General features: G+C 39.4%; 1 protein-coding gene across 11 annotated transcripts in view; it reads left to right on the top strand.

Annotated features, from left to right (window-relative positions):
* LOC121512103 (unconventional myosin-IXb) overlaps positions 1-24,346 on the top strand; it is a 121,567-nt gene extending 97,221 nt beyond the window's left edge. For 3 of the 11 annotated variants that reach the window (XM_041791135.1, XM_041791133.1, XM_041791136.1), the window contains 23 exons: positions 312-430; positions 914-1,086; positions 1,702-1,809; positions 1,917-2,087; positions 2,172-2,213; positions 2,329-2,440; positions 2,555-2,628; positions 3,515-3,707; positions 3,797-3,925; positions 4,131-4,236; positions 4,684-4,815; positions 4,921-5,044; positions 6,271-6,321; positions 6,965-7,080; positions 8,863-9,002; positions 9,801-11,441; positions 15,060-15,255; positions 15,933-16,091; positions 16,285-16,340; positions 21,656-21,728; positions 21,839-22,062; positions 23,059-23,091; positions 23,948-24,345. In XM_041791135.1, coding sequence (XP_041647069.1) covers positions 312-430; positions 914-1,086; positions 1,702-1,809; positions 1,917-2,087; positions 2,172-2,213; positions 2,329-2,440; positions 2,555-2,628; positions 3,515-3,707; positions 3,797-3,925; positions 4,131-4,236; positions 4,684-4,815; positions 4,921-5,044; positions 6,271-6,321; positions 6,965-7,080; positions 8,863-9,002; positions 9,801-10,339 — 2,329 coding nt within the window. In that variant the 3' untranslated portion in view covers positions 10,340-11,441; positions 15,060-15,255; positions 15,933-16,091; ... (3 more) ...; positions 23,059-23,091; positions 23,948-24,345. Of the gene's footprint in view, positions 1-311; positions 431-913; positions 1,087-1,701; positions 1,810-1,916; positions 2,088-2,171; positions 2,214-2,328; positions 2,441-2,554; positions 2,629-3,514; positions 3,708-3,796; positions 3,926-4,130; positions 4,237-4,683; positions 4,816-4,920; positions 5,045-6,270; positions 6,322-6,964; positions 7,081-8,862; positions 9,015-9,126; positions 9,181-9,800; positions 11,442-15,059; positions 15,256-15,932; positions 16,097-16,284; positions 16,341-21,655; positions 21,729-21,838; positions 22,063-23,058; positions 23,092-23,947 lie in introns of those variants that run through there. The other 8 variants (XM_041791132.1, XM_041791140.1, XM_041791130.1 and 5 more) reach the window with 7 other exon arrangements.

The following is a 24,346-nucleotide window of genomic DNA, read 5'->3' on the forward strand; positions in this document are numbered from 1 at the left end:
AAAAAAAGCCTTAACATGCAGAATTAAATAACAGACTCATTGTCTATAATTTAATTTTGATGACAATTTGAAAACTGAACTCTCAAGTGATAGAAGTTTTTGTTTTTTTCCTGCTGCCAAGAGATATTCCAGTGAGCAGCACAGAGGCATGTGATCAAGAACTAAAAAAAAATTTAGACATGGCATAAAACCGATTAGAAAATTCTCTTAATTTTTGTCAATGCACAACTCATAAAAGGAGTCACACAGCTGTTTTCCTGAGCAACACATTTGTAAGTATTCTTCATATTTCATGTCTCTGTGCCCTGCAGGTCGGGTGGTTTCTTCAGCAAAATTTTGAAAAAACGATCACACAAGGAGGCCCAGACTCCAGACAACGGAGAGGTGACATTTGCCCAAACTCTCAACGAGAGGTCAACAGGAGGGGAAGGTAAATAAAGGAAATGGAAGTTTAAGGATTCACTGGATGTAATTTGTTTGTTAATCTGGTCTTTAAACATCTGTAAATGAACTGATTATTTTTAGGTCAAACTCAAGTCTTATGTTAGCTTTGAATACTGAGGTTGATGAGTTCTGCAGTAAAGCTGGTGAACAGCTGCAGTCCTCTATCATTACATCCCTGAAAGTGAGAAAAGTAAAGAAAACACAGGTGTTTAATGGATGTTATTCTCAGGCCTTAACTTCTCCTTCTGTGTGCTTTCTGAGAAAATACTGACCTGTACAGGATCATGCTGGGTGTTACTAGAGTAACTTTAATCTTTGTTTTGCTTCCTTTGTTGGACTTATGGACTCTTTACATTCTGCATTAGAGGTTTGAGTGCAGTTATAAAAAACACAATGAAGAAATACCACTGCTCTACCTTTTCTTCTACTTTATGATGGTTAACTTTCAGGTATTTTCTCCCCATTTCAGCACCGACAGTTGGACAGTCGCACAGCGAGCGAGGTGGGAAAGGTTTGGGCCGCAACCCCACCATAAAGATCAGTCGTGCCACACGGGTCTCTGAGCAGTGGAATGCGTCGCTGGATCGGGAAATCACCAATGCAAATGAGCTGCGGCACCTTGATGAGTTTCTAGGCAACCAGGTGGGTGAAAAGGAGGTGTTTATTACAGTTGAACGTCATTGCGTTTACAAGTGGCGAATGAATGCAACACAAGAAGATTTTATAGATTTAAACAGGAAAAACCACCAAGGCGCTGTTTTTGATAATTTAGATGCTTTTTTTGTCATGGCACACACCTGATGCATTTCAGCATCAAGCCTTCTGTAATCAGTGTTTGACTTCCAGGTCTACAGGGCCATATGGGGTAAAATAAAGGCATTTCAACTTAAGTTTTAATTCTATGACTTCATGAATCTCATGTGGAAAATCACTTCATACATATGCTTTTGAGCCTAGGAAGGATTCCTTTTGTTTCTGATGAGCAGAAGTTAGTTGGCTCATGAGAAAATAATCGTAGGATAAAAGAAAACTGGGAAAAAGTATGGATAATGGAAAAAATAAGCATAATGCCTGACAGATGATGAGATATGACATATTAAAGTGCTGAAACTGACATATAACTGTAGTGATACAAAAACGCAAAGATCGTCATATCGTTCCGTATCATATCTATTGTATCATACTGTGCGGTACTGTATCATACCAAGAACCAATTTTCTTTCCTTACATTATATTTATGTTTTGCTTCTTTAACAGGTGAATGATTTCCGCTCCAGAGGGAAGCAGCTCTCAGCCACAGAGGCCATCTTTGTAACTGCCACGATGCAGTTCAGAGAGAGTATCAAAGCCATGTATTCCCTCCCAGTGAGTCTGTTTGCAAGCATATAACACAAATATCACAGGTATGAGTCTCGAAGTTCTTCTTCAGCATCCTGTCCTTTCCTCCTTCTCCCTCTTCCTCCGATCACCAGAAACCCACCACTGGCTACAAAGGTCTGATGACGGGCTACCAGACAAAAGTGATCCACCTGGCTGGAGAGAAGCAGAAAGGGGAGGTTCAACTCGTGGTTAACCTGTTCCAGTCAGTGCTAGACGGCTTCATCAGGGGAGAGATGAAGAAGGAAGAGGCTGAGCCTGCAAAGGTGAGAACTATGATCATGTAGTCCAATTATTTTAGATAAATGAAGGTCGTATACTTATTTTTATGCTCTGTTTGTGGTTTTCAGCCTGCCAAAGCTAGAAAGAAGAGAAGGAAAAAAGATAAATGTGTAAGTGTGCACTGTTGAATTATTATTTATTTGTTATTGTGTATAATCTGTTTGAGCTTTTGACTGTAGTTTCTGAAATTTTGATTTTTAATTAAGTGATTGTCCATCTCTTTAGATGGAGAGCCCCCTGGATCATATTTTTGTCAACTACCAGGTCAACATTATGCAATCATGTGACCAGTGTAGCTCTTACATCTGGGGCATGGAGAAGGCTTACATGTGCAGCTGTGAGTTTACACTCCTCTAAAACACATTTTCTTCCTGTTTTATCCACATCAGGTATGCTGTTAATTAAATAAAGAAATGTATTCAACACTAATTCATATTTTTAAATCATGCAGATTGTAAAATGGTGTCCCACAAGAAGTGCCTCTACAAAATCGTCACTGACTGCACCTCCTTCTGTGCCAAAAAGGTAAAGTGTTTATATTTAGAAGTGTCCAGTCTTGATTAATGAGGGGCTTATGAACAACAGTCCTTGCCCTACTTTAAGCTATCCTCCTCTCTTCCCCTAAACTCGACTATATTTGCAGTCTGAATAACAATTCTTAAAGCCCATTTTTGGTCAAAGCTGAAAGACTGGTATCTGATGTATCTAATATCTAGTAACTAATGAAGAATAGTCAGAGTTTTATTGATCTATTGGATGCTGATAACACAGTCTGTCTTACATCTTTGTTACCATTAAGAAGAAGGTGTTCATTGGAGAAACCAGAATTCAGTGGAGAAATGTTTACCTATGCAGCTTTCATTTTGAACCTTTAATGTATAAAATATTCAAGCTGTAACAAGTAATACAGAAGAAACGTAGTTAAACAGAAGCAAGGAAGAACATTGGTTCTCTATAGCAGCGTTTCCATCACGCAGTCAGGTTCAGTTCAGTGTGCAATTCTTTTATTTCCTCTGTCCCATCTGGGGATGGGATGAGATGGCAAGGCTGGGCAAGACATTAGTTGTGAAAAATCAGATCAGGTGACACTTAACCAAATGAACCAAACCGCCGGCTTGGTGGAGACACACCGTAAGTTTTAGGCATGTAGGGTGTTAAGGATTAATCCCAGGTCTGAGGTGCCACAACAAGGGGCTGCCTACCTACCACATTAGTTCTCTTAACCAGGCTATAAATTCATCCCCTTCAATTTATGTTAATCAGTATGTAAATTCATTACTTCTTTCTGTTTCTTAGACATATTTACCAGTTAGATGTTTTATAAGAACATATGATGAAATATATAACGTATAAAATAAGCAGTGCTCTAGTAGATTTGTTACTGACAGCTGCTGTCTTTCTGAATGTGCAGAGTGATGAGGAGTCGGGGGGTCTGCACTTCGGCGTTCGTGTGTGTCACCTGGTGAGTGAGAAGAACCCGGTGCCAATGGTGCTGGAGATGATGCTGGAGCATGTGGAGATGCAGGGCCTTTATACAGAGGGAATCTACCGCAAGTCTGGATCTGCGAACCGCATCAAAGAGCTGCATCAGCGACTGGAGACTGGTTAGTCGGTTTCTCTTATATATATTTAAATGGAAGAAAGAATAAGCATTTTAAAAAACCTTCAAATAATTTTCTGTTGATGTGTTCAGACCCTCACCTGGTCTGTCTGGAGGACTATCCCATCCACACAGTCACAGGCCTGGTGAAACAGTGGCTGAGGGAGCTGCCGGATCCACTCATGACCTTCACACATTACAATGACTTCCTGCATGCAGTGGGTGAGGAAAACATTCCCCACCAGGGGGCAGCATTTGACAACACTTGTTCGTGTATTGGCCTGTTATAGAGTACTAATCTGTTTTTAAAGACTTGGTAGGTGATAATAGCTAATATTTGATATGTAGGAAGGAAAATATGAGTAATTTTTGACTAAAAAGAAATGGTGATAACTGTTGACTGTGGGGCTTCACTTGTTATGTGTAGAACTGCCAGAGAAGCAAGAGCAGCTTCATGCCATTTACAAAGTGCTGGAAGAGCTTCCCTCTGCAAACTTCAACACATTAGAGAGACTTGTCTTTCACCTTGTCAGGTAAAAAAATATCCCTCTTCTTTTGCTCTTGTGTTAAGCTCCATTTTCTAAAACAGTGATGTGGATACAACAGCAGGTGATGATTTTAAAACATGTAAACTCTATGCAACTGGAGAAAGCACAAAGATAGCATCCTGAATGGTCAAACTGAGACATTTCATTTTTGGAAGAGCATATTTCTGCCGATTGAATCTGATGCCAGCAGTAGCCCTAAAAAACTCAGGACAGGGTTTTTTGTATGTTTACTAGCTGTAGAGGCGATGCCACAGAATGTAAATGGTGTTCTATCAGGCCCATGACACCTTCATTCTGTACTCACTACATCTTCCTTTTGTTGCTGTTGTGACTTTATAAAAGTATACTAAGTTGAGCTCAGCAGCTAAGTCAAAATTTCTATCAGAGGAGAGTGAAGATCAAATATAAACTAATTAATGAATTATCTTGCAGGGTTTGTAAAGAGGAGGCTCACAATCGTATGTCGCCTAATTCGTTGGCCATAGTGTTTGCCCCGTGTATCCTCCGCTGCCCCGACAGCGCTGACCCACTGCTCAGCATGAAGGATGTTGCCAAGACAACCACGTAAGACTGCCATTAGTGCCAGAATAAGAGAAAGGATTTTTGTGCATCTTTATTCTTAATGCACTGTAAATTTTGCACATACTTTAAGTTCTGCTCCCCTCACAGGTGTGTGGAGATGCTCATCAATGAGCAGATCAGACGCTACAACGAGAAGATGGAGGAGATTGAGCAGCTTGAGTATGCAGAGGCTCTCGCTGTAAACCAGCTCAAACTCAAGAGACAGAACACGGTGAGAAACAAAGCCTGTCCTCATTCTGGCAGACTTTTTTGTTCAGCTTTAAACCTGGATGAAGCCAGATTTAAAAAATGCTTACATTATTATAAATTCAAGAAGGATTTATTTCATTTAGTTGCAGCAGTCTAAAGCCCACTTCAGACCAAAGATTCGTGACAAGATGAGTTGAAACTCATGACTGACAACAATACATTGTTTTCATGGCAACAACTTTCACAGTCACTTAGTTTGAAGTGACTTATTACTGAAGTTACTGCACAATACATCTGTCTCTACAAGAGGAACAGTATCACATGAGAGTGATTTCATCAGTAAATCCTCCTCATCATCAGAATCATAGCGTGACAGCCCAATTTCATGGTAAATCTAATCACAAAAATGCTTTAATTGCTCAGTCTTGTTATAACGAGGATATCCGCTGAGAATAGGCAATTTTCCACTGATAAATTTAGCTCCTACTGCCTTGAATATCTTATATATTTTCGCATATAGCACCACACATCCTGCTTACATACGTGACACGCCAGATAGACTGTTTCATATATCCATTGCATATGATATGTATTTCACATTCATCTGGGAACCCTCCTGTACAAAGCATTGTGAAGGGAAGGAAATTCCCAGGGGGTAATTGGATGAACATTTTTTTTTCCACACTTACAACAGGCCAAGCAGAGAGACAACACAAAATGAGATAGTAAGCTTGCACGGCTTTGTTATCCTGGCAGACAGGCGCTGTTGAAGGCTACGAACGATGAAGCTTGTGTTTGAATAAAACCTGTGCCGTTTCTGGTCAGTAGAAGTTCAAAAACATTCTCTGGGGAAAAGCTTTCAGTTTGTCTCTGCGCTTTGTTTTAATAAAGAAATGAGGAAAATATGCTGCTAAACCCAACCAATAACTATCACAAACTCATGCTGTAGCAGGTCGGGAGAAGTGGAAACGCATCTTTTTCTGTCATGAAACTTTTAGAGCTGTTTTTGCCCCTTATTAAGTAAAGAAACGTGGTCCACTTCTGATAAAAACTGCCAGTACTTTAGCTACATCCGAGCTAAATGCTACACCAGCATTCAGGCTGCAACGGACAGATAGCTGCGAGTGTCACCTACGATGTTCTAAAACCACCTCGTCATGTCACAGATCTCTGGTCTGACCTGGTCTTAAGCTACCATTGTTCTCAGGTGACATGGGTAACATGGCCGATCTTCCCTCCTCTCTTTAGCACTTCTGGCACTTACCTCTCAGGTTCTCAGCTCCTTACAAAGGAGTGGTGGTATGTATCATCCAGTCCTCCTAGTATAGTAGTTCCACTAGTTGTAGTGTGTATTAGAGTGCCATGTAGAAGCACCTGTGCATGGCATGTTAGATGTGGGTGGCGCTCTGCCTCTTCATTTTTTGTTCTTGTTCCCATAATCCCTTTTACTCTTCCTCACTAACTGGTAGTAGTTTGCATGTTGCTGTGCTTTTATTCTTGTTCTCTTCATGAGAGGACAAGATGGTTCTGGGTTGGTGTTGTAATAATACTTCTGTTGTTGTTTAAACAGAAGTCAGTGGTATAAGTTGTAAAGCTTGAAGGTCATGTTTTTTTTTGTCTTTTCTTTCTGGATTGTGGTGATGTGTCTGGTTTACTTTTATCACAGCCCAAACAAACTGTTTGCATTTGCACACCCTTCACCGCCAGTGCTGTTATGGAAAGTTTGAATGGTTTTTATTTTGCTGTATATTTTGAAAAGAAGTCTTCTATATTTCAGACGGGCTGCAGGAATGATGTGCAGATGCATGAATGCCACAGTCTCCATCAGGCCTCTTCTACCTTCCTCACTAACATCTGGATTCAGTTTCAGATTGGGTTTTAGATCACAGATAGTTTTAAGTGAAGTTTGTTCAGTCAGTGTGTGATGTTTTTTTTTCTGCAGGTGCACGAGAAGGTCAGCTCAGATCTCAGTGTGGTCCCCGAGAATGAGCCTCTAGACTCAGACACGGAGGCTGAGAAGAACTTGGTGGAGAGAATCAAGTCCATCAAACAGGAGAAGTAAGCAGTGTTCTCTCTGGTCATAGTATATTTTTGATACTGTACCTTATCGTCAGAACTGGAAGTATTGTTGATCTCCTGGACAATTTGTGTTCCTATATGTTTTTAATCTTTGTCTTATGTTGTTTTTATTCTGTACCTAAGATATAACAGAGCTTCATTCACCTCTGGGTATGAGGAGATTACACATTGCCACAGTTTAAAATGTCGTGTTCCTTTAACACAAAACCAAATCAATTTAGTATACGCGACTCTACATTAGCTTTACTATGGCAGGGGGACCAAGCAGCCAATATTTATATCCACCAAATAAAGGAGTGAAATGGAAAGTGTGGGGGTATTACAGGCACAGCAGCAATGTACTAGGATGTGACAAAAAAATGGGATGTAAAGTTATGAAATGAAACAATATGAACAGGTCAGTTCACAGTCAGCAGTTGTATTGGTATTTATCTTTTTTTACTGGATTATTTGCTTGTGTTATTTTTGTTTAAAAAAGGCAGTGATACAGAACATTTAATTTATGTAGAATGTTCCTGTGATTTAGCTTCAGAAATTAATGCAAAATAATCATGATGATTATGAAACCAACAGAATCCATTATCCTTGCATCCCTATTCACCTCAATTTTCCTTTAAACATTAAATGCAAAAAAAGCCAACTGTGATGCTGATCTTATAGCAGAGAAATGAACTTGCTGTCATGTTACTAAGCAGCAGAAAATAACTAGACTGAAGTGATAATGTGATGTAAACCCTTGTCTGATCATGATGACTGATGTTCCTCTGTAGTTTTGGGGACCATCAGTGAAATTTAAAGGTGCAGTGTGTAATATTCAGCCTTACGGCATTTAGCTGAACAAAGCTGAAAATAAAAGAAAAATAATATGCATTAAAAGGCCTACCTAAATTAATGTTTAATCACCTGACTATATAAAATTGTTTTATTTTTATCTACTTAGAATTAGCCTAATATTCATACATACTGGAATCTGACTGGCTTAACATCTTAGATGTTGCTAATTTTCCCCAATTTTACACACTGCACCTTTATGATCTGCCCAGCAGACATGTGTTTTATTTTATGGCAAAAAATAACAGAAGATCAGCACAAGTTACACACAGATCACCATTATTAAATGTTTGTTTCTTCACTGTCCTGCATTTTCATAAACTCAGAAGTCACATTTCTCTATTAAGCCCATTTTTGCATAATGAAGTAACCTTACTTCATGACTGATGCTTGACAAGATAGTAATTGTCTATGCATGCTAGTAAAAGAGTCACTTTCCATTGCAAGACATGAATCATTCTCAGGCAGTAATTATTGAGTAAACATTGGCTTATATGCTCAAGTCATGCTGTTTGGAAACATCTGACTGAAATCACCAAAGTGCAGATGTAATGGTCTGAGTGGTCCTTTGCATGCATGTATCATGTTGTGTTAGAAGTTCATTCTAATGTGTAGTGCTGAGTGCACTGAGATGAACAGGCACAGGTCATTTTAGTAGAGCACCAGGGTCAAATTCAGGGAGAAGCGGGGGTGGTTAGGTTACTCGCTGCCAGTATGTAGTCAGTATGTGGAGAAGTCATACAGGTGAAAGACCCATGCTCACTGAGTTTCTAATTTTGCAGCCTGCTAAGCTACAATATAAAGTAGTAATAATCTTTTGCATCTCCATATGATGGGTCTTTATTTTTTGCATTTCTGCAAAATGATCAGTAGTATTGACTCTTCCCTCCTCTCTCATATCTGACGCTCTTTTCATGTGTCCCCCTGCAGAGAGGATCTGGCCTGCAGACTTCCAGAGATGGAGCAACCAGGTTCAGATCAGGAGAACTTGGACTCCGAAGCCTCACTGAGCTCAGAGAGTCTCCTGGATGAGCAGCAGCGCTCTTCTGTGCACAGCTCAGAGCCTGAAGGTCAGTATTGAGGTACAGTTCTGCCCCTCCTTCCTTCTACCTGTTTCTCTCACTCACCTGTGGGATTCTGACCAGACCACGGGCCCGCCACTGGGTTTGGCCCTTCCTGTCTTTTGTGGTGCAGGTCTGGACCAGTGATGGTGATGGGGGCGGTGACGTCTGCTCTTTAACAAAGCAGGTCGGAGGAACAGCAACCGTGGTTTTTTTGTGTTTTTGTGTGTTTTTTGTGTGTGATTGCATGTGTGTTACAGAAGCATGCTGGCATTTTATGAAACCTACTTAAAAGTCTCTGTGAGGAATTTTTAGACGGTTATGAAACAGACTGAAATTAATACAGGCAACTCTTATCCTCTGCTTAATAAAATTTGATAATCAGAGACAAGTCTGATTATTGTTTTGATGTCTGAAACTTCTGCCTGCCAGGGGGTAGGTGTCTGACAAAATTGATACAGTGCACTGTGCACACTGCCAGAAAGCCCTTTTTATTTTACATGACAGATTCTTAATAGAGGATACATTAACATACATTAAAAGATACTTAGGAATAAGATAAGAGTTAAAGCTGTTTCCACAGGGAGCGCCAAATCAGCTCGACCCAAAGATTCCTCACAGGAGCTTTAACTGAAGAGGTGGCATGACATTTTTTGTCAACTTTTGGACTAATTGTGGCTCACTGACCCGAGGTTTTGTAGAAAACATGGTTGCATGCTCTTCCATTGGTTTTCACCCTTCTCTAGCAGCTTTAAGGAAAACATGTCTGTCTTCCTCAAATTTCCCTTTCTCTCCCCTCTTTTCCAGGTCAGGTCAGCTACCATTTGAGACGATCAAGACCTGCTTGTCCACCCAAACCGCCAGACCTGGCCCAGCGTCATAAGGTCCCCGGTGGGCGAACCTTTCACCCAGTCCTCACCCCCTCCAGCTCCACCTCCTCCTTGTTCAGCTGCACTTCAGAATCCTCCAACGCGTCCTTCAGGCACCCGCTGCAACGTCGCAACCCCATCATCCCGGATACAGTTAAACTCCCCCCAGGCGTCCTTTCCCAGTCCTCGTCTTCCAATCTGGCTCAGGCTCCTGAAAGTCGAGTGTTGCAGTACTTGGTGAGGAGAAGAGAGCAGCCAGGCCGCCGCAAAGACAGCACCCAGTCCCTTTACATCGACAACCATGAGAGGGATCTGCTCCTGCATTTTTCCTCCTGCCCTCCCTCTGCTTCCTCCTCTATCTCGTCCATTGCCAGTGCAACACCTGCCCCTCAGGACCAGCAGCACGACCCACCGGCCTCAAAGGACCAGAGACGGTTCTCTGATCTGGACATACCTTATATGGACGATGATTCCTGACCAGGGAAACGTGGACACAACATTGCCCAGCACCTTTTCTATATTTTTAACATGTTGTGATCATGTTGTGACAGAGTTGTGTTTTCTGTTGCCTGTTATTAATGGACAGTCTCTCCCTTTGCTAATTCAAGGAAATATTGGAGGTTTCCAGCCGCACTTTTCATTTCTTTGTTCTCCTAATGAGCAAAACCTGCTCCCTGAAAAGTTAGCTAGTGCCTTTGTTAATGTACAGTAAGTTTAAAAAGTTAATTTCTTGTGTATTGTAATGGACGGTGCTCACAGAGAGATAAAGAGAGGGCGGCTTTTTCTCAGACTTTTGTGTTTATTATACTGCAAAAGGACCTAAACAAGCACATTGTGACTGTTGTGTTGGTGCCTCAACAGGACAGCTTCCTTAACCTTTCACCAGCTGCACCACAAGCCCCACATAGGAAACATTTCCTCACAGAGCAAAGGGAAATGGGAGCAGCACATGCCACTTTTTTCCTACAATACAACAAAACCCAGCTTTCATGTAACAGCCATGCCATGATGTCTCAAAAAGTCATTGAGTTCCCTGGACCATGTGTCTTGAACAGACATGACTTCACTCAGCTGTATCTTACCTGTTATTCAAAGTCCCAGAATGAGCAGGTTCTGCTGGAGCTCAGCTTTAGGCCCACTAATACTAATGTTCCTCTCTGACTGCTGTTGAAAGATGTCTGTTAGTTTGTCCAGGTAATGACCAAGATGATCTGATGTGTAATGTGTAAACAGAGTGTATGGTTGGACTGAATGACTGTAATGGTTATTAGTATTAACATGACAATACAGAACGTGATGCTTGTAACCTGTGCTGCTGTGTGTTTTGATCAAGTGTAGACAAAAAAACTTTCACAGTGTCAGTATGTTTCATGAACAGAAACATGAAGAGTATAAAAAATGTAGAGAAGATTGCAGCATTTTGAAGGAAGAAAAAGCCTTTTCTTCTTTTGTTCAGAAAACAGCAACTGAATCATCAAGTCCTGCAGTTTTTTCAGCTACCAGCAGCTGCACCACCGCCACATGTTGTGGAAGTTGGAGGACAGACAAGAGATGAACAAAACGCATTACAGCTCAACAGGTATGTTTAACCCATGTTTGCAGATCCACAGAAGATACACATCTGTTGACACGGCGCCCTGGTTTTTGGCACTTAAGATCATAAGATGAATTTGAGTTGCACTTTTTGATCAGTCTGATTAGAGTGTTTTGTAAACCTCATTCACTGCTATCCTCATTGCTGTCATCTACTCTGACTAGATATGATGTTCAAATGGTTTTAATTCAAACTTATCCTAATGGATCTACAGTATTACATCTAGAACATGTTGTTAAAAGGAAAACAAACCGGGCACAAATGGCCTAGTGGTTAGGGTGCGCTGCATGTTTGTGGGCAGCCTGGGTTCAAGTCTGGCCTGTAGTTCCTTTCTCAAATGTCTCATCCCTATTTCTAACTTTCCACTGTCCTCCACTCAAAATAAAGGCATACAAATGCCTAAAATCTGTCTTTAAGAAAAGAAAGAGGAAAGTGGAAAATACCCCCAGCAGATATTCCTAACTTCAACTGAATTTTCCATCAATCTGCATGGTTATTTGTAGAGGGACATAGTAGTGGGTTGGGGTTTCTTTACTAAGCGCTTATCCATTTTTTAAGGCACAAATATCTGGTTTTTACCGCTACATTACTACTTAACACTTTTTGTCAGGCTGTGACATTTGCTGTTGAAAGTCTTGATGCTGATTTGGGGAAAACAATTTAGCTGGTAAGCAGAAGTGAAAACTAGTTCATTATATCTGCTCAGATTACTGTAATTGAGTAGTTTTTTTGAGTACATTTTGAAATCAGTAATTTTACTTCTATTCAAATAAGTTTTAACCAGAGTAACTGTACTTTTACTTAAGTACAACACTCTTGTACCTTTCACACCTCTGCTGACTAGTTGTATTTCATGTTATTACAAAGATGTGACTTTCCCTGAACAATCTAGTTGGAGATTTATTCTCTTGTTGTTTTTTCCAGTAAGGAAAGACAATATTTTACTTTACAACACCTCAGTAGATACTAGGGCTGAGTGATTTGGGAAAATAATTAAATTTTGATTTTTTTTTTTCTTTTTAATCTCCTTTCCCTAATGCTGCCATTGCATTTTAATATTTGATTATTTTTTGGTTGCCCACTTCGGGTATTATGCAACTTGCACAAGCATAAATCATTCTACAATAAACCCGACACAATGTTACATACGTTAAACTTTAACTTTTCTTCCCTGTAGGCCAAGCCCACATGTTAGGAGGAAACTAAATGATGTATGAATTACATATTTTTATTTATCTACCTCAATCACAGTGGCAAATTGACTGATTTGTTTAACTTATAGGCTTGTCAGCAGTCATGATGACAACATAACAAGGCTCTGCCGAATAAGTGTGGTGTAAGCATTATTATGAAAGTCAGTAACAAATAGGGCTGAATGATTTTAGAAAAAAAATCTAAATGTGATTGTTTTGACTCATTGCAAGTTCAACATGAATTGTTATATTGAAGGGAATGATATTTTTCATGTCATTTTAATAAGAAAACCATGCAAAATTAAGGAAAGTAGGAGTTTTTGCAAACCATTCTGGAAAATTGAAATCTTGCATGATATGAAGCTCATAACTTTTTTGCTGCAAAAAAAAAATGTTAAACCGTTAATTTGAACTCATTTTAATCTTCAGAGAAATACTGCATCCTTCTGCAATTTGAACATTTTAGTCGGACATACTGCCTTTTAATCTAAATATCAGGTAATTGCTCAGCCTTAGTAGCTACTCAGTACTTAAAGTAAGCTTTAAATTGAATACTTCTAACTTTTAATCGAGCAGATTAATAGACCAGTGCTTTAAGTAAATTTTTCCCACAGTGATTTTACTTTTTCTGTTCTGTACTCTTTTCAACTCTGCTGATGAGCTAGCTCATTATTTAGAGTTATTTTCCCACATGGACCCCAAAAATGTTTAAAAGCTTGGACAATCTGACCCAGAAATCCTCCTGAGTTGCCTGATCACACGTATACCATACAGTAAATGTTACCTCTATGACAGTGAGGGAGGGTTCAAACATGATTGTATATGGTTTTGTGTTAAAAGGTGCAATATATAAAATGTCACTGAATTGAAAAATGACCTCTCCTGTGTTAGATGTTAATGTTAGTTGAGCACCTACAGGACCTGAACTATTTCATAGGAATTCTTTGTTTTTATTGTTGGCATTTCTTTCCCCGCCGGCTACAACAACAGCTTGTACACTTTAATGACAGGGTCACTGCAAAAGTCCAACTTAGAGAGAATCAACAAACTTTTCAAACCAAAAAGCATTTTCTTTGGCCTTGCAGAATTAAAATTATTGAACCAATTTTGAGATGCATATTTGAACATTATGGCAGAATCTCCTGATGTTTATCTGTACCTGACTTTCAGTCTGGTTCACAAAAGTTGATGGTGATATGGAAAGAGAGAGACTGTAAAGGAGGCAAGGTACATTTGGAAGTAGGACTGTCCAAAGAGAGCGTTTGTTTTGGTCTAAAAATCTGCCCTGACAACTTCACCACAAAAGTTTCACACAATAAGGGACATTAGCAACAGAGGAGCAGTGAGACCTTGCTTTGTGCCATTTCTCTCTCAGCTGTTATCATGGTGAGTAAAGTTTCATTATGTAATCTCTTTGTTGACCGCAGATTTCTTGATGAAACAAAGCTGAGCATCCCTCATTAATCAAATGATGTTTAGTACATTTTCAGAGAAGCCTTTTTTTTTACCACAGTCTACCCTCCCTTCCATCACTGGAGTAGGAGGATGTTTACTAATTTCTCTTCTGGGGAGTGAGATCCTGGAAATGAAATCATAATCGAATCCATATCCATTAGTCTCTAATGCACTAATGACCAGATCACACTTAATTTCCTGTTAAAAGGTTGTGGTAACATGCAACTACGTGAGATGAGAAGATCGATAAAATGATCGCTGTTACATGATGAATCTCACACAGTATCAAGACGCTTCCATTAAGATGAGAAGAAATCAAGTTATACAAATGGCAGATGGCTCAATGCACATTAGAAACCGGCAGACATCATAGGTTAATTACAATTATAGTGATCTAATTTTGACATATGAGGTACAACATTAATATAACATCTTAGAATTTTATTGCAGCAACCTTAGGGAGAACTTTTGAAAAGCAAATTGCAGACTAAACAAGCTCATTTGAAAAAAAGATCAGTACCAGCTTCATTAATTAGTTATCACATTGGCATAAGTATTCAGATCCTTAACTCTGTACTTAGATGAAACACCTTTGGCAGCAACTACAGCCTAGAGTCCTTTTAAACATGACACAACAATCTTTGCACTCCTGGATTGGGACATTTTCTGCCATTCTTCCTTGCTAACCCTCACAAGCTCAGTCAGGCTGGATGGGTGCCATCAGTGAACAAACATCTTCAGGTCTCTCCAGACATGTTTGATAGGGTTCAAGTCAGGGCTCTGCCTTGGCCATTAGGACATTCACAGAGTTTTCCCTAAGCCACTACTGTGTTGTCTTGGCTGTGTGTTTAGGGTCGGTGTTACGTTGGATGGCAAACCTTCAGCCAAGTCTGAGGTCCTGAGCTCTGCAGAACAGGTTTTCATTGAGTATATCTCTTTACTTTGCTCCATTTAGCTTTCCCCCAACCCTGACAAGTCTCCAAGTCCCTGCTGCTGAAACACAACCCCACAGCATGATGCTGCCACCACCATGCTTCACTGTTGGGATGGTATTGGACAGTTGATGAGCAGTACCTGGTTTCCTCCAGCAGTGGAAAATGAGGCACTAGGCATCTCCAGCTCTGTTAAGAAACTTGAGCACAGCATTAAAGGTGGGTTCTATTTAATCTTGGGACTTTTGAGCTGACATCATCAACACCCTGAACTCATAATTCCAACCCAGAAAGTTGTAGCAACCCCCAGTTACGAGCTCATAGCAAATGTAACATATTCAACTCAGATGTTATTGTGATGTCATTCCCAGCTCTGACAGCATTTGACCCTGTTGTAGTTCACAACAGTTAGAGCTTGCTGTTGGATAAAACTCATGCCAAGAAGTGCAAAAACATCTTTCCGGCCAAGAAAAGCTTTCATGGGGTTCTCCTTTTTCAATAAAGGAATGCAGTTCAGGTCTGATAAAACTGTTGTTAAGCTTCTTGCAAAGAAGATGGATAGTCCAGATTTCATGTCTGTCATCAAGAAAGTCCACCTTGCAAGGATCCAATCTGAAAAGGCTATGCCATGTTAAGAAAGGACTGGACCAATCAGCATAATTTGAGGAGAACAAGGGGCTAGCTATGAGCGGGGTTGAATGTTGTTTATGTAAGATAAAATCTGGATCATTTTTTAATCATTTGGTATTTTATCAAACTGTTGAAAATACAGGTTTATTTTAGATAAATAAACTTACACAACCGTTTCTATCAGGTTTCACAAACATGCAGCATGCAAAAATAGAAGAATATGCAGAAATATAATGATTGCACTGGAAAAATATTTCTTTGTGAAGCCTTTAAAGGGTTAAGGCGATCCTACTCCCAGTGTTCCCACCCAACTCCCTTCCAGCCTCCCTCCTAATGCCCTGCCCAGCCCATCACACTGGTTCTAGGATATCTGCCATCCTCTGTGGCATGACACGGATGAGAAACAAACAAAAAGCAGATCAAGGGTGAGGTACTCGTGTTTATTCTACTTTCGTTTCACATGCTGTCTTTTTGAAATAGTGCAGACCTGTTGAAAGAAGCCAGACCAATTAGGTTACTGGCTGATGACGTAACTTGTAGCATGGCATGATATGACACTCAGAAATGCATATCTCAGTGTGTTCTCTTGAGTGACTGCAACATGTTTTGTTTTGTCAGCTGTCAAAGTTGGATGGGGACAATGTTGGTCTTCTTTCTTCTCTTCCTCTACACAGGTAAGACGGCTTCAGCTGATAAAGGGGTTTCAGTTTAAGCTTACATCCAATTCAATAACAAAGTCCAGGCCAGTAAAGACACTGATTTAAAACAGTTTATTGTTATCGACCATGAGAGAGGTTTGAATAAGGAGATGGTTGTAAAGGTCATGGGATGGAGGGATGGAGTGATGAAGGATGAAGGGATGTGCCGGGGCGGAGCCAAAAAGTTATAAATATAGTGCCTACAAAAAGTATTAGCCCCCTTGGATGTTTTACCCTTTTATTGACTTTATAACTCAATCATGGTCAATAAAGATATGTAATGTAAAATAAGTGATTGTTAAATATTCACCCCTGTTTTAGTGACTGATCTAATTAAATAGAGGTCCAGCCAACTGGTGCTATCAGTCTCACTATTAGTAAAACGGGAGTCACCTAAGTGCAGCGAATGTGTCTTAAATGGTTGTCGTATAAAGACACCTGTATCTGGGAGGTCCAGTCACTGATTAATCAGTGTTCCTGGCTGCCATTACACCATAAAGACAAAAGAGCACCAAGCAACACAGAGAAAATGTTGTAAAGTATAAATCAGGGGATGGATACAAAAAATTTCAAGGCACTGAACATCCCCCAGAGTTCAGTTAAATCCATCATCAAAAATGGAGGGAATATGGCACGTGTGTAAAGCTGAGTAGATCAGGCCGTCCTCAAACTAAGTGATCGTGCAAGAAGGAGACTAGTGAGAGAGTCCACCAAGACACACGTGACTACTCTGAAGAAGTTACAAGCTTCACCAGCTGAGATGGAAGGGGCTGCATAGACAAACTGAGTTCTTCACCAGTCAAAGCTTTATGGGAAAGTGGATGGAACATGTAAAGTTTTAATATATCTTAAAAAAAATTTTAGTTTTAAAAGGCCAACAAAGCTATGCATCATTTGGGAAAAATGTAACAGTTCCACCTAAAAAACATCATAAGGATAAATCATACCATCATTCCAGGTTTTTTTTTTTTTTTTTTTTTAGATTTATTTTTGGGCTTTTCATGCCTTTTAATTACATAGAGGAGGACAGTGGATAGAGTTGGAAACAGGAGAAAGAGTGGGGAGAGACATGCAGTAGAGGGCCACAGGCCAGATTCAAACCCAGGCCGCCTGCGTACATGGGTAGCGCCTTAGACCGCTAGGCTAACTGTGCGCCCCCGTTCTGGGGTTTAAGTGGAATTGTATGTAGTATTTATTAATAGTCAGAGTACCACGAACAGTAGATAACAGTTAGCACAGTCTGTTTTTGGATACAGGACTGTTGATAAACTCAATAGCCTCTAACTTGTTACTCAATCTTAAATACGAATCTTAAATGCCATAAGAAAAGACTGTCTGATGTCAGGGAAGCTGGGAAAATATCTAAAAATATTCTGCACCACTCAGTACACAAGTGATAAACAATTCCTTTGTTCCTTTTTGTAACAGAGTCCCTCCTCCACACTCCTGACATGTACCGTTCTCTCAGAGGAGAACCCAGCCTAACATTTACCCCTCTGTACCACTCACATATCATCACCTGTGATGGCTGTTTAGATGTATTCATGGTGTGCTTTGTATAGTCAGATACCAGTATGTATTCATTCAATAATCTTTATTTCACCAAAATTGAGGTAAAGTGCATTTACAAGGTTCTGGACCAGTGGACTTAGGAGTCCTGGCTTTGTTAGAATACATCCGGTCCACAGGAGTCAGAGAGTTTAGGCACAGTTTGTCTCAGAAAGCTTTAAAATGAAATGCATGTTGTCCAAGGGACTTTTTTTTAATTGCAAATGAAAAGGTTAATGTTATGTGTCACCGTCTTAAGCAATATGCTTTTCTGTTTGATTGGCTGTAATTGCCTTTAAAAATTATGTACTACACCACAGTTGCCAGAAACTGCCAACACTGACTGCTGGTTTCAGTCAAGATTGAATCCCCACATTTGTTCTATACAATCATCCCGCTGACCACAGCCCTAAGTGGCCTTTGACTTTCTACGTTAACTGACTTTAACAGCACAGTATAACACTGAAGTATAGGCACGGCCGCTCATGAGGAGGTATGTAGGGAGAGCTTTGCGAGGCCCAAGGCGGTCAGCTAAATTACAGTCCAGTGTAAAATAAAGCTGTGATAACCATATTTTATTTATAACCCAAATAAAGGCCACTCTTATCAAAGCAACACAAAATAAATGTATTTACATCTGCTGAGGTACAATACAGCCTTTTCCAAAATGTAAACCCCTTTTATTAAAACAGAAATATTTTTTTACTGGTAATGTAACAATGTGGAAGAGCATACTGAACTAAATGATTAGGAAAGTGTATCAGATGTCATAGCTAAGCCATGATTTACACAAACATCAGGATGCCAGAAAATAAATTTGAGAAAACTGAGACAACTTAAATGGAACATAATTAAATAATTGTGAAAAAAAGACAAAACAATGGGTGTAAAGTGGCAAAAAGATGCAAAAATGGTTTCAAAGTGGCTTAAAAGTGCCAAAAGCAGTGAAGTTGGGTGACAAGTGGCAAATAAAAAGGAGGGGGGGGGGGTCAAACTGTAGTGGCATAATTAGTAAATGGGTTAAAAGTGGCAAAATGGTGGCAATTAAAAATGTTATTAAAAAGGGTAAAAATGGGTTCAAAGTTGGGATGGAATTTGAGAACCGGTTTCCAGCATGAACAGTTCCAATTGGTTGAATTCATCGATGGTCAAATGCGGCTTCATTTCTCAACAAATGACAAGAGCGGGTCCGCAACGTCTGTTGAACAGTGATTTCATACAAGGGATGCATCTTTTTGCACAAGAACTATTAAATTTGCACAAGATTTTAATTTATTTTTATACATCCAGAGATCTAGGATACAGAGTTTTCTATTTATTCTTAAGTTTTATCTTTTAAAGAAAATGAGCAGTATGACTGTATTCTAATACAAGTTTAGAGATTGAAGATCGAAAGCGCAGTTTGTTCTAACGGACACATTTCCAACTAAAAAGAGAATTTTTGTAGATTTTCACGTTCTCCTCCCCAACACTTGATGATTATATTTTTAGTTACCAAAACGGTTAATGATAGCTAGTAATTGAAGTCTGCTTGTCATTGAATCTCACTGAAGCTGAGCTACATCTTATTCAGTGTTCAGAGAAAGACTTCACAAAATTTGAGTTAACAGTGAAAACCTATAGTCTGCTTATTTTTCAAAAAAAAAAAAAAATACACAGGAAGGAACTGATAAGTCACTAGATAATGACTTTGAAATGATAAGAAGAAACAATGATGGCATTAATATACATGAAATCTTATCAATTCCTAACCTTGCAAAGCAGATGGATACGCCCATTTCCGTGTTTTCTCACTGGCAAATCCATCTTGCAAAGCTCCGTTTGGGCCCGGTAAGAACATGACAGAACCAATCAGCGACGAGGGGCAGTACAAAGAACAGCAGTGAGTTGTTTTCTTTCAAAAACGACAAAAATTGCGTTACACACAAGCGGCAACCTCCAGTCCTGAAAAATGAAGCCAAAGCGGAAGTGCAAAAAATTGCAATACCACAAGTGTCCACTTGAGGCTGGCTGCAAGAACACCAGAAGTCCCATCTGGACACATGTTAAACAGCCAGTTTTTACACTAGAAATAACCTGGTTTACAGTCTGGTTCAAAAAACCAAACGTGTCTCATTAGCTAATGTCTTATTTTGCTCTCGTTGTATGGTGAATTTTTTTGTACCATGATTGTTTGGATTATATTTAGGATAAACCTCTCTTCAAACCGATTTGCGCGTCTCATTTGATTGGCAGATGGCTTATCAGGCAGAGGCTATGTTTCTGTCGACCAGAATGCTAGCTAGCTAGCTGTGAGAAGTCAGGCTTAGTGGGTGGACCGTTAGGTTGATCCAAAGTTCAGTTAAGACTGCAATTTCAATACAGAAGCCTCTGTGGATTGGCTTCAAGAGCCATTTGAGTCTGCCTATTGTAAGCAGACGGCTGACGACACACAGGGTTTGTCCAATTCTTTCTACAGTCTTTGGTTATGCAGTTCCCTGTGGTTTTTAGTCCTCGGTAGGGTTGCAGCTCGATAGCGGCTTCGTCACATTTGTTGCTCTGATTGGCCTGTAAAGATGTGACAGACTGAACATTCATCCAGTCACCCTCTGAGTTTTTTTTTTTTTTTCCCAAAGGCTCTGCCCTTTCCCAAACACTGTGTATGAGTGGTTTTTCAGGTGGATGTGTGAAACAAATCCATCTGGTGTGCCAGGTTAATCAATTCCCATCCCAAGTTAAAAGAGGCAAAATGGGGAAAAAAGCAACAATGATGGGTGACAAGTGGCAAAAAGAGGTGGCAAAATGGGCTAAAAGTAACAAAAATGTATTTAAATTGGCAAAACAAAGAGACAGGAATAAGCAAAAAGCTACAAAATAGTTTAAAGTGGCAAAACAAAGTGTCAAAACAGGGCAAAAACGGGTTAAAAGTGGGAAAAAGTGCCAAAAATAGGTTTAACGCAGCAAATTGGGTTCAATGTGGCAACAAAGGTAATTAAGGGCAAAAAGCAGCAAGATTCGTTAAAAGTAGCACTAAAGAATGATTTCAACATACCTGAGAGTAGCTTCACACACTTTTCAGCTCCAGTCAGCTCACATTAGCCAGGATGCTAGCATCAAAGCTACTGATCAAACACACATGTATTGATATCATCAATAAATCACATCTGGGGAGGGCCCATTCTCCGAGTTTTCCAGGGGCCCAGCCAATAGGGAATGGGATTGTGTCATCACCCTGCAATGCTTTGTGGGAGATCCACCAGGTTGGTAGCTACCGTGGTTCGTCCTACCCTCTAGCAGTGTATCAGCAGTATCAAGTTTTTCCTGTCTGTTCTTTTCTTTTCTCGCATTTTATATTCATGGGAAGGGTAAGGCATCGTTGTGTTACAGGGTGTAGCAGCGCTACACATGATCGCAGTGATTAAAAAATAGACCATTGTGGTCATCTGTCCACTTCTGCAGTAGAGGAGAGTTAGTTCAGCTGCTCAGAGTTCATGACCTGAGTCAATAAATGCATGAAAATGAGTTTGTCTTTCTTTCATTAGTTAGTCAGATGTTGAAAATGCTTATATTAATGTTTATATATTTATTGCCTTTATATTACATTTTGATGGATGTTATGTGTAAATAGATTTTGCATTTTGAATAAAGCTGCTGTTAGCTTAGCCTCAGCTTCTTATACTAAAAGTTTCAGAACTGCTGGCCCAAGTATAAACTCTTACTACTGAATGATTTGTTTGTTATAAATAATTCCCATCTGATTTCAGGATCATCTGCTGCCAAAAAGCAGGGAGATTTTGGCATTTTTATCCTTTGCTTGACCAAGAAGAATACATACAGGTTTTAGCATCCACTCACATTCATTACACTGATATAAATGTGCTGCTGGTTCTGAGTGATAAAAAGACGCCTATTCTAATAAGTAACCACAATTTTATGGTGCATTTAAGGTTGGACTGCCATTATGCCCCCTGTGAAGACTCTACACCCTTTTACTGTGAATTTATGGCGTCTGACGGCACCCTGCTGGCTAAGGAATCAAACAAAGAGTGCAAGTACCCCCTCCCACAGGACCTCAGCCACACAATGAACTACAGCTGCAAACTGACGCGAAGGAAAAGGACGGAGGAGAAGCAAATTAGCGTCAACTTTTCATCACTTAAAGACAGGAAAGGTATGCATCATTCTCTGTTTAAACATACAGTTTGAATGTTTAAGGCTGAATTTGCAGAGCATTTACACAATCATCAGTAATGGCTGTCCAGGAGCTTTAGTGCCCTCTGCAGGTTGATGGTTTTATGCACATAACTCAAAGAAAATTGGTAAGATAGTGACAAACTCCAATCTTCTACATCCGCTCTTTACACAGCTCTTGAGTAATTTTTATTCTATTTCTATTGGACTGGATTTTAAAAACAATTATATAAATGCACCCTACTATAGAAACTATAAAAATGTAATTTCTGTATTTCTTGTTATCTTATAGTCTATTATATTTAATTTTGATTTCTTTATTTACATTATAATGTTTTTAATATTTGTTTAACTCTGTTAAATGTTATTTAGTTAGTTATGGCTGTGATATTTTAGCTTAGAAACTTGATGGAGTCATTGCCACATGCCTGATTATATTAAAGTTGAATTTTGATGCAACACAAACCAAAAATGTATTTTTTTTTTTTTAATTTTTATTAATGTTTTTGTGTAGAAATATCCAGGCTGATTCAAAATGTCTATTTGGTACTATAAGTGGACATGTGGTACCTTAATGGAGTTAGAACTTTATGAATACTAAGTTTGCATGTTTAATTCAATTAAAAAATAATTTACTCAAAGAAAAAACATTTTGTTCCACTTTTTAATTTTTTTCCCTTTTTGGTTCTGTTTTACCAACCAAAACCTCTTAAAAAGTGGCAAGACAGGTCACATGTTCATGTGGGAGTCTATGAGACACAGAGAGGGTGAACTTTCGTAAACACCACCCCTGTCAGACATGACAACTAGCAAACCAAATGCTCAATATGTCACAATCAGCAATAAGCAGTGTTTTTTTTATCGATGATTTATCAAGTTAGCATGTTTTTGGGAGTAAATGAAGTCACTAATTATGTTTGTTGGACCCCTACCTCTAAATGTATACCAGGATTAATGGGACTGTACTGATTTTCAGGCTACTATTTGACTGAGAAGCCTGGAACGCGCCGTGAGTTTGACTTTTTCTTGTGTTTTCTTTACACTAAAGGGTCAGTTTTTGTTGCTGTGTATAAGTGAGCTGTTACTGCTGGGCTTTGTTAGAATCCTGAGATTTTCCTCTGTCTAACATGACAAAGTTTACTTCTTTTTTGCACTTTTAATAAGTACTTTAAGCCCTTAAAAATCCAAAAAGCCAGAAAACTGACTGGCTCAAAAGAAGGGTTACAGGTGCATCTCAATAAAGTAGAACATCATCAAAAAGTTTATTTATCTCAGTAATTCAATTCAATTTGTAAAGGGAAACTCATATATTATATAGATTAATTACACATAGACTGATATATTTCAAGTGTTTATTTCTTTGAATACTGATAAGTATAGCTTACAGCAAATGAAAACCCAAAATTCATTATCTCAGAAAAATAGAATACTACTTAGACCAGTTGAGCTCCAGGGATCCTGTGAGGAGATGGGACAAAGCTTCCAAAGAACACCTATCACTGCAGCCCTCCACTGATCTGTGCTTTATGACGGATAAAGAGACTAGATAGAGCAGATAAAAGTGACCAGAGTGGAGCCTCTCCTCTGTGCAAAACACCTGAAAACTAATTTAGCTTTCATGTGGAGTTTTTTGCAAACTCCAAGCAGGCTTCACACAGAACTACAAAGAATTTGACATAGATATATTACATGTGTTTATGTCAAGTTACGAAAAAAATTTGAATACTACTTAAGCCCTGGACAATGTTGTACAATTCAGAAATGTCAAACTTCTATGTTTTCAGTACAGCCCCAGTGTTAGGGTACAGGTCTACAGCCCAGTATAGCATGACTGAACCTCATCTCTGTCTGTCACCTTCCCTCAGAAAAAATTAAGCCCTGTATTGACACCACAGCCTTGCAGATACACAAAGCTCCATCCTTTCTATGGCCTGTGGTCAGTCTGAGTCTGTGGAGGATCCTCGCTACAGACGGCCCAACAACATGAAGGATCATGACGAGTGCCAGTGTTACAATGTTTGTGTTACCTCCAGCAAATGCTGCGAGTTTCACTCACATGTATGTAGAAGATGCTCTTACGATTTCTTCCTAAACTACCAGTGTTCAGGAGTAAACAAAGAACATTCATGTATAGATAGTTGATAATACTGTATGCCATAACTCAAATAATATGTGACATCGTGTGTATGGTGAATAATAACCCAATAATCATGATTTTGCTCTGATGTATAACCTTCACTCCAGTGGACAGATAAACAAGAAGA

Source organism: Cheilinus undulatus, linkage group 7 (assembly GCF_018320785.1).
Source record: "Cheilinus undulatus linkage group 7, ASM1832078v1, whole genome shotgun sequence".
Lineage (NCBI taxonomy): Eukaryota > Metazoa > Chordata > Actinopteri > Labriformes > Labridae > Cheilinus > Cheilinus undulatus.